The sequence below is a fragment of the Xyrauchen texanus genome, chromosome 5, assembly GCF_025860055.1.
Source record: "Xyrauchen texanus isolate HMW12.3.18 chromosome 5, RBS_HiC_50CHRs, whole genome shotgun sequence".
Classification (NCBI taxonomy): domain Eukaryota; kingdom Metazoa; phylum Chordata; class Actinopteri; order Cypriniformes; family Catostomidae; genus Xyrauchen; species Xyrauchen texanus.
In genome coordinates this window covers 42,747,208-42,758,567 of record NC_068280.1, presented here as the reverse complement: position 1 = coordinate 42,758,567, position 11,360 = coordinate 42,747,208, and the positions used below count along the sequence as shown (strand labels likewise).

Genomic DNA, 11,360 nt, shown 5'->3' with positions numbered 1-11,360 from the left:
TGCATCACAGATGATTCAGGGAGGAGAGAGGATGAGTTAGTCGAGGATAGTACTAGAGTGGAAGATTTAGGAACTGTAGAAACAGGCCCAGCCAGAGCAAAACTCAAAGAATACCCTCTCACCAGCTTTGGACTACAGGGAAGTGGTTGCTTGTGTGAAAATAAAATTGTCTGAGCTAAATCCCGGATGTCCTTCAATGCTGGAAACGCCTCTGTTGATAACAACACACATTTGGCAGCAGTTTTCTGGGAAGACATGGGAATTTATTGGTCTTATTTATTATGATTATTATTATCTTTACATTTAAAATTGTATTTAGTTATTTTTTTCTTGTACAACTCTCCTGCGAAAAGCACACATTATAGTGACCACGAGGAGGTTACCCCATGTGACTCTACCCTCCCTAGCAACCGACCCAATTTGGTTGCTTAGGAGACCTGGCTGGAGTCACTCAGCATGCTCTGGATTCAAACTCCCGACTCCAGGGGAGGTAATCAGCGTCAATACTCGCTGAGCTACCCAGACCCCAATTGTCTTTAGTTCTTAATTTGTAGGCTATTAGTAATTTTCCACCTGTTGTCATTGACGTATGCTTGTGAGATGGCAAATTGGGTCGCTGGAGATGGTAAATTAGATTTGAGGAGGTATTTATATATAAGATTTTTTTATCACAGTTTTTTTCTTAATTTCTTTTAAAGTGCAGTTTGAATTTAGAAATGTCTTTTGTTTAAGTTTTTTGTGTTTCAATAAATACATTTTAATGCAAAATAATGAAGCAAAAATATTCACTGACCCACGGCAGGGGGGTTGACGATATAATCAGATATTTTAAAATAATATTTTTTTACATATTGCCCAGCCCAATAGGTAAGTAAACATTTTCATGAACAATTGTAAATTTAAGTAATTTTATGGAGACCAGCACAAACACGTGTACTCAACAACAACATATTGCAACATTTTACCAATTAATTGTTGCATATTTGTTTGTTTTTGTGTTTTTGAGTTTATGGCCATAATAAACATTTTATTTTATTGAAAAACTTTGTTTTTTGAAAATAGTAAATTATTAGTTTGTGCTATGACTCTTTGAAAAAAATGCATATAAAAGCTCCTTAGAGAAAAAAGGTTCCTGACTCCCGTGCTAGAGAATCAGAGAGTATTTGAAAAGTGCAACGGACCTGTGGTGACACATTTAATGAATCAGAGCTTCTCAGAGCAGCCAGAGTCGCGACTTATACAGCTAACAAATATAACACACACACATACAAGCTTCACTTAAAGACAACTTGAAATTTGCATTTGCACTTCTTCCATAATGAATAACAGTGAAACAGTATATTAAACAAGACAACATGTTTGCATCAGAAATGGATTGGATTGTAAAAAGTGGCAGTTAACAACAATAACATCAAGGGATTCTTTTTATTGACTTCAAATAATGTGTCATCCTACAGCAAGAAAACACAATAATCACCATGGAGATAATTGCTATTTCTCCCTTTTGTGTCTTCATCAAGAAACTCAAATGGTTTTCACTCACCTGCCACTTGTAACTTCCATACTGGGGCATTTGTCCACTCACAGATACAAGGACACAAAGAGGTGTGTTTACGCTTACTCAAACTCTTTTAAAGGGTTAGGTCATCATTTACTCACTGTCACGTCACCCTAAAAACCACATGATTGACTTGCTTTCTTCACTCACATTTTTTTTAGGTCATTCAGATTTTTTATTAAAAGGAACTAAAGCAACATAATTCTAGAAAATTTTAAAAAAAATGTAAGTTTACTTAATTCATTTGAGTTGGAACTACATAAATACTTTTTGCAGCACTGATTAAACTGGGCTGGGGATTTCCATGTCCTTGCATGCTTTGTATGGGACTGGATGGGGTGAACTAATGTTGAAATTAAGTGTCATCATGAGGAAAATGAGAATAGGTGGTGCGGCAGGGCGGAGGGCGGGGCCGTGTCGTGATCCTACACACCCGGTCCTGTATTAGGCTAATTATGCCTCCGTGAGGGTTAAAGGTCGACTGCAGAGGATCGTGCGGGAGAGAGAGATCATTTACTGACATGTCCGTCATGTGTGTGTTTATGTTGTCTTTTAAGTTTATCATTAAAACTATTTATATTGTCAAGCCGGGTCTCGCCTCCTCCTTCCATTGAATACCTTTACAGGTGGATATTTGTTATTGTTAAATGATCTGTTATATTGTTATTTAAAAAGTGTGTCTGCTAGGCTGGTGTTTTTGGGGGTTACCATTATGGTGAAGATTGGCAGATAGGTTGAGGATGGACTTTCACATTTAAATGATGTTTGATTTGAGTGCTGCTTAACTCTAAAAGCAGTTGCAATTAAATTGACAGTGCAACAGTTTCACTGTCCTTAAACTTACACACCTGGCATACACTAATGATTTATAAAATTAAGTTGGACCAACATAAGAAAAATAATTAAATTCAACATTATTAAATTAAGTTCAATTAACTTAGCGAAGTTGTGTTAAAACTACTATAGTACAATGATTTGACCTCATTTAAATACATTTTGTTGGTTTTATGACTTAATCTGAATGAATGAAATTAAATTGCTTGTCAAATACATTTATTTCGAGTGCTCCATGGAACACAAAAAGGAGTATGTCCGAGCTGATCTAACAGCTAAAGTGGATGAGTTTATATTGCCAAATAAATCACTATAAAAGTAGTGCATATGTACTATATTAGGTTTAATGAAGCCATACGACTACTTTCATGGTACTTTAATAGTATAGACAGGTCATGGAAGAAAGTAAATTATATGGGTTTGGAACAACATGAAGGTGATTTAATGAATAGAATTTCTTTGGGTGAACTATTCCTTTAAGGTTTCAATTGATTACACTGGCAGTTCAGTATGTTGATTCTTTCCTTCAACCAGGTGGGTGATGTGTGCATCCAAAACTGAATTCTTCGTTTGAAGCCTCGTCTTGTGTCACTTTTCAAACACACACCTCCAGAGGACTAAAGAAATGCACTGTTGTTGCCCCTTCATAATAAAAAGTGTCTATGTGTCTATTTGGATGAGGTGACATCCAATCAGAAAATTCCCAGGTTTTACCCAATATCCCTGAGAATACAGTGTGCTGGTTCATGCCATTTTGATCATGATTTTATTTATTTTTTATTCTCTTCATTAATGTATATACTTTAACACCTTTTCTTGATGACTTTTCCAAATATATATAAATACATAAATAATATTTTGACACTCAAGCCACTTTTAAAAACACATGTATTTCATTATATTAGACACAAAATATCAATCAGTCGGTTAACAAATGAGCCTAAAACTATTCCCAGAACTAATTTCACATTTCTTAGACATTTTTGCAATTACATTTAAGCATCTGATCCCAAGGCCACTTTAAGTGGATGTATGTAGTCAGTTCCCTACAATTTCACACAGGTGTCCTAGCTACGGGTGTAGTTAATCACATTAGTTTTGATATATTCCACTGCCATCCAGAAAGTATCACAAAACTTTCTTCTTTTTTTTTTTTACAGCCCGTCACCTGTCATATGTATTGCTTTATAACTTAAAACCTAACATATTTCTTTATGTGAAATGTTTTGCTTGTGCTTTTTATGGAAGTAGCCTATATTAATAACAAATGTCTTTGAGACAAACATACATTTGTAGATTTGCACATAAATATTTACATTTAAAATAAACACATTGCATTAATGCTTGCATTTTTGGGGGATGCAATTTCATGGTTGTATATTAAAGCTTTGAATATTTCAATTGAAAATATTTTACACAAAATTTCAGTGGTTAAAATTTAGTTGGAAATTCAACAGTGGTGAAGCATAGTAGCGGCTAGTGAAGATTGTGCATCGACACTAATACTGTTAAATTTCCAACTGAATTTTAAACACTGAAGTTTAAGAGGTGGATTTGCAAAACAAAATATGGTATAATGGATGGAATATTACCTGACGAATAATAAAGATGAAATAAAAAAGTAAAAGAAAAGAAAAAGCAAAAACCCTGAATATTTTGTAACTGAACTTTGGAAGGTAATTTTAATTTAATTCATTTAATTTTAATTTTGTGTAAAATGTTTTCAATTGAAATATTCACATCTTAAATATACAAACATGAAATTGCATCCCCCCAAAATGCAAGTACTGTTAATGCAATATGTTTATTTTTAGTGCAATTCGGCATGCTATTTATTTTTCAAAAACATTTGTCATTAAAATTCTTCCATAGCTTTCTTTCTTATAAATTAATGGCACATTTGCCATCTTATGAATGTGTGTCTGACATTCACACATTTTTAATTGTTGCTTAAGTGTGTAAATACTTAATGGGTCCCACTAGCAGTTTATCAAGAGAATATTGAGTATACTTATTTTCTGAATGTCTAGAAAGACACCCTTTGATACCAACCAGCTGACTGTTATCTACATTGTTGTTTACATGTACATTTACTCTAATTCCTATTTCTTCTCTTTTCCTTTTAATATTTGAACCACATTCACTTGTTTTAAAGCAATATGCATTTACAAATTCATATATATAATCCCAGATCTTTCAAAACCTGTGGTCAGTACTTTCATCTTAATATACACTCACTGAACACTTTATTAGGAACACCTGTACACCTGCTTATTCATGCAATTATCTAATCAGCCAATCGTGTGGCAGCAGTGCAATGCATAAAATCATGCAGATACGGGTCAGGAGCTTCAGTTAATGTTTACATCAACCATCAGAATGGGGGGAAAAATGTGACCTAAGTGATTTAAACCGTGGCATGCTTGTTGGTGCCAGACGGGCTGATTCGAGTATTTCTGTAACTGCTGATCTCCTGGGATTTTCACACACAACAGTCTTTAAGGTTTACTCAGAATGGAGCTGAAAACAAAACAAAAAAAAAACATCCATTGAGCAACAGTTCTGCAGACGGAAATGCCTTGTTGATAAGAGAGGTCAATGGAAAAAATGTCCAGAAAAGCTGGTAACTCAGATCACCACTCTGTACAATTGTAGTGAGCAGAATAGCATCTCAGAATGCACAACATGTCGAACCTCGAAGCGTTTGGGCTGCAGCGGCAGAGGACCACGTCGGGCAGTTTATTAGGACCATAGTGTTCCTAATTAAGTGTTCAGTGACTGTACTACTCACACTTTTTCAAGTGAACCAAAATGCGATTTCATTTTGGTAGGCACATATTATGAGATTTCTGATAGAAAATATTGAAAGATTCAAAGGGTGTTTTTGGTTGCTCTGGGTGATTAGGGATGGATGGATGGATGCGTAGGTAGATAGATAGATAAATAGATAGATAGATAGATAGATAGATAAATAGATGGTTTTTTATGAGACAGCATTATGTTCTTAAAAACTAAACAGTTTTCACACATACATGACAAGACCGGAGAGTTTTATACAAATGGCAGTGTATCATTTAATACAGTAATTCCAGATGTCAGGTATGGTACAACACCAGACAGATCTTTCACAGGAGTTCTGTTGGCGTCAGTGGCTTGAAAGACAGATCTGTACAAAATCTACATCATGGCACCCAGTATCTGACATGTTGGCACCAGTTGGCATGCAACTTAAGCTTGCAGCTAATATGCTTTATCAACTAATCAGTGAATAAAAATGATATAAAAATAACTGTACTTTGTGCAGACATTCAAACTGTATTTATCTAACTTTAGACATTAACTAAAAATGAACAGTGTGATAAGAATTGAAAAACAAAGGAACAGTAGAAAAAAAGGGTAAGATAGTCAAACCATTTTCATAACTGAATCATTTTTGTACAGACCAAAACTCCATCTTTAGTTGCAAATTTGTTAGTTTCCTGAACACTACCCTTTCTGAAATTGGTTGGACAAACATAGTCCTGCCCAAAACTGACGCCATTGGTCGAGCCAATGTTGGTGTGGCCTGGAAGCTCAATAAAGCAATGTTCTGTTCGCACCATAGTGTTTGAGAGCCACAGCATATAAAGCTGGTACAGGAAACTTTTTAAAACATTACAATTCACCTGTAACTTAAATGCACAATTCAATCAAATACACATAAATGGGCTTGTTTTGGCACTTGTTTGACTGTATAGAACCACAAAATAGGTTAAGAGTAAGTTTAATTCATTTCATATTTTACAGGGTATCTGAATCAAACATGTGACTGCACGGGGAAGAAAAACAGATGAGGACATACTGTAATTGAAAAAGGCAGTATCATTTTTAAATATTTAAGCTATCTTGTGAATTTTACAGAAATCAAAAGTACTTCTTAATGGCCATAAGTCAACACATATTTTTATTGTCAACTAAAGTGAACGCTTGTCCTATTGTCAAACCATGGATACAGTAGAGCATGCACACATATGGGAATAAGAGAAAAAGAGTTTCATTTCACAGCTTTGTAAAAGGGACCATAAAGCTCCTTTTATCCTTAAAGAGAGAGAAATGGCAAGACAAGTTAGAGATAATGTCAATGAACAGCAAACTATGATTCCTATTTTAAATTTAATGTCACAGATGTTAAAGCTGAAGTGTGTAATTTCTGTGCCACTAATGTCATTTTTCTAGGGACTTTGAAAATAATTACAGGTTTTCCTGTCTGCCAACAGCTATTGGTCAAACAATCAGATAGTCCCGCCCCAAACACAACAGTGGTTAATTGAATGTTGTTATGTCGGGTTGATCGGGATTCTGAAACAAACAGAGCTATAATTTGATAGTGCCATGGCGACACAATATTGACACTTTCTAGGGAAAATCGACTGGCTTATCTATGAATGGCTACTTCTAATTATATCTTTACATTAACCTAGGATATAACCAACACTGAAAAAATGACACACTTCAGCTTTAAAGAATGGCATGAAAATAAAATGTTATTTATAAAGGCATCTGTGGAAAAGTCAAGTGGTGTAAGATTATATGCCGTTTTTGTTTGTTTACTAGTTTAGGAATGATGATACAGGAGGGAGGTCTTAATGTAAATGGTAGCATTAATCTTGTGATTCAAATAATGGCATAAAAATACATACAAAGATAAAAAATAAAAAACAACTAATAAAAAACAAAAAGGAAACAAAAAGCAATAACATGGAACATAAAGATAATGTGATGTTTATATGCATGTTGATGACAAACAGATTGAATTACCAGATCAATCACACAACAAACGTCTCATGGCCTGAGGCTTATCGTATGGAAAAAATCTATAGTGTCCGTGTGCATGCACTTTAACTCACTGCAATACAGGTAGGCATACAAACACACTCGCACTCATTTTGGAATATTCATTGAAGATATGACACCTAAGGCAACATCAACAGCTCATTTAAGAGCTGACCTGTGAGCAAATATGAATGGAATATTCCGGGTTCAATACAAGTTAAGCTCAATTGGCAGCATTTGTGGCATAAAGTTGATTACCATAAAAAAAAAAAGAAATGTTGACATCAATTTTTAAAAATTTCTTTTTTTTTAAAGAAGGGACATTATAGTGAGGCACTTATAATGGAAGTGAATGGGGACATTTTTTGGAGGGTTTAAAGGCAGAAATGTGAAGCTTATAATTTTATAAAAGCACTTACATGAATTCTTCTTTAAAAACTAGAATTATTTGAGCTGTAAAGTTGTTTAAATTGACATTTTTACAGTCGTTTTAGGGTTTCAGTGTTTGTTGACATTACATCATCATGACAATGAAGTTGTAAAATTGGAAATAACTTTACACAGAAAAGTTTAGTAAGTGACTTTATCACACTACAATCATGTAAACATTCATATTGTTTAAGTCTTGTGGCTATACTTTTGAAACAGTGAAACGGATAGCCCCCATTCACTTCAACTGTAAGTTCTTCAATGGAAACCAGATTTTTGCTTTTTCTTTTTTAAAGAAAAGGGACGAGTCAAAATACATTTCTGTGGTAATCAATATTATGCTACAAACACTGTAGATTGAGCTTAACTTATTGAATCCGAAATATTCCTTTAAGCATATTTAGGTGATTTACACTGGCCTGCTTTAAACCACTGTTAAGCTTTCCGATTGCACTAAAGGTAACAATGGAGTTTTGGGTAAATGTCAGAACAACTGAGCAAAATTCAGTGGAAATGAGCAAACAATAACCTACACTCATAGTATAACTCCTAAATAGCAATCCTGACCCTCCCATCAAAACTGAAACCTTGATTGACTGATTCATATTTGCAGGGCCTAGCCAATACTTGGACATTTTGAGATTATCTACATCGGCAAATAAGCATGCTCGCTTGACTAATTAAAGAAGCGTTAGGTACTTATTAGGTAATTATTTGTGTTTAAACACAAATATCGATTTGTCGTTGCAATTCAACTGTTACCATGCATGCATCCACGAATAGAAAATTCTATTTCAAACTTAATTTGCAATTCCTTTAGAAAATGTTCTGAATTAACTTTCATTGTCTGACTCTAAAAGTTTTTTTTTTTTTTTAAATAAAGTGAGTAGCATTTGGTTGGTCATATGATCACAAAATGACGGCCACCATGAGAGTGTGACCCACCTTACATAGTTCTTATCTCATGTAAGTGTGCATTATTTTAAACATTCTTGTTTAAAGTACTACTTATTTTTTCTTAAAGCTGAAGTATGTAATTTCTGCGACACTAGCGCCACTGAACGGAATTGCAAAAATAAACAATGTTTTCAAAACAGCTTTCTGTATTTGCCCCTCATCTGCTGTTGTTCAAACAGTCAAGTGAGTTCCGCCCCCAACTCACACCATTGGTTTTGTAAAATTGTTGGGGCTGGTTGCTCAAAACAAACACAGGAATTTTTATAGCGCCACAGAGACACAGTGCTTAAAGTTAACCTATGAATGGCCTACTTATAGTGTCTCTGCATAATAATTGGGGATAGAAGTTACATACTTCAGCTTTAAGATAAAAAAAATACTTATTATTATGTCTTATTTGAAATTATCCAATTGAATGATGCTTATTTTGTAATTATATTGGCCACCCTGCTCTAGATATTGGCATTTGTATCTGCTATTGAAATTCCTGTCCATATCACTGCATCTGAAAGAAATGTTTAGCAGCATTTAACATACACACAGAGCTGTATGGAAATAACAAAGGTGTGTAAAAATGTTTATGACTTTCTAAACAAGAAGCTGGTGCACATAACCAAGGTCCAGGATGTTAGAGTTCCCCGTTTCATGCACTGATATAGTTGGTATGGGTAATGGTGATGACTAGCGATAGAACGATATATCAGACAAGCTGATTAATCAACCGATATTTGGCCATTGGACTATAGCCTGATCAGCTCCATTTTGTTTCAGTTCCAAAATCAACTGCTTTCTGTTTTCAAATTTTATTTTTGTGAATTATGAATTATAAATAGTGAGTATGTCTCGAAGGTATTCATTAAATTGAATATGTTGGCATTATATCGGCAATCAGCCATGCTGCTCTCTAGACATCTGCACTGGCCTTTAAAAATACATACTGGTTTTAATGACATTATGACATACTAAATAGTTTTTTTACTAGCTTTATGTTTGATTTTTCTTATGCCACTGCACACGAGAGCCCCAAATCTCTCAAGCCAAACAATCGAACAAACAACAGGGTGTTAGCATAAAAAAAACCTTGAATGTAGATATTGTGCTTAAAAAGAAATACACATTTCATATTCATTACAGATGAAAAATAATAACAATAAAAACATTATATATGTGCATTCAAGTGGTATTTCTATGGCTTTTTGTACAATACAACCTTTAGTGAAAATATACATCTACACGTAGTTCAAGTACAAATGTACAAAATTCTTTAATCTCATACCCTTTTCTTTAATTATGATACAGTTTAATAAAGTTCATAAATACAGTTGAACATTCATACATTTAGCATTCTGATTGGCAGCTGATGGGATGTGGGAGTGGTTTTAAATCAAGATGGCTCCTCCCCCTCGACACTGATGTCACTTCTAAAACAAACCTGCAAATTAAGAGGAACACAGTCACACGTTATGCCAAATGCAGAGAAGGCATTAATTCTCAACCGGGACTTTTCCTGGTGTGCTGGCCGCGAAAAGGGGCCGAACAGGTGGCGATAAGCTGAAATGGACCACCGCGTTATGCCGAAAGAGCCACAACTTGCTGAAGAGGGCCACAAAATGGAGCCGTGATATTCAGAAAAAGACAGCAACACAACCAACAATTTTGGGCCAGTGACAATGGGCCACTCATTCCTCAGATCGATTAATGCAGCACTTCACTTTCAGTAAATCGTGCAAGTAAATGCACTTTGCATTGGTCGCGTTGCATGGTTGAGCAGATGACAGCTTACAATTTCTTGTTTTATTTATTGTTTTTTGCTTTCAGAACAGCACTTGATGTAAATAAGAAGATACACTATCAATGTTTAAGATATTCAACCTGTCACACACGCTCCTTAAATTAATATTTCAGGTTAAATACAAGTTACGCTCAATCGACAGCATTTCGGGCACAAGATTGTTTACCACAAAAATGTATTTTGACTTGCCTCTTCTTTTCATAAAAAAATAACAGAATCTAGGTTCCAGTTAGGCACTTCCAATGGAAGTGAATGGGGCCAATCCATAAACATTAAAATACTCAGAAAAGCTTAAAATGACTGTAACAATTATTTAAATAACTTTACAGCTCCAATAATACATTATTTTTACAGAAGAATTAACATAAGTGCTTTTAATAAAATTCTAAGCTTCACATTTCTGTTTAAACTCTTCAAAAATTGGCCCCATTCACTTCCATTGTAAGTGACTCACTGTAATCTAGTGATCATTTTTGTAAAATTTTACAAAATGTTATGTAAAAAAAAACTTTTTCGAAATACATTTTTGTCATAATGCAATAAACAAAACTACATAGTTAAGCAAAAAGAGCACACAAACCCATATACTGAGGTTCAAAATCTACATTAAACATGGAAATCACACATTTGAAACTATCCTGCACAGCCAACGTATTATGGCATTCCACTTGCATAGGTGCAAAGATTCCAGAATTGTTAACAGAATATGGAGTTATTTCCCTGTCAAATGTCGAGAGCGCATTATTGTAGCGCGAAAGTACATTAATGTTATGCGCGAGCGCGAATCCCTCTGCTCGCGCGCGGAATATAATGCGCCGAGCGCGAATCCCTCTGCTCGCGGGAACTGGGCGCAGCTCTCAGATACACGCTGCTCTTGAAAGAATTTTCTCTGCGCTCGCTCAGAGAATATGCCTGCACTTAAAACGTGTTCATTGCAATCGCGAATCTCTCCTCTTCGCTAAAGTAAGCGTGTTTGTG

The 11,360-nt window shown here is 34.8% G+C and overlaps 1 protein-coding gene across 2 annotated transcripts in view; it reads right to left on the bottom strand.

Annotated features, from left to right (window-relative positions):
* Positions 1–5,431: 5,431 nt before the first annotated feature.
* The window catches only part of LOC127644006 (G protein-coupled receptor kinase 4-like), a 63,547-nt gene continuing 57,618 nt past the window's right edge, over positions 5,432–11,360 (bottom strand). For both annotated transcript variants that reach the window (XM_052126993.1, XM_052126994.1), the window contains exon 16: positions 5,432–10,022. Coding sequence is in view for 1 of the 2 variants with exons in the window: in XM_052126994.1 (XP_051982954.1) it covers positions 9,975–10,022 (48 nt within the window). In the remaining variant the exon portion in view is untranslated. The remainder of the gene's footprint in view (positions 10,023–11,360) is intronic.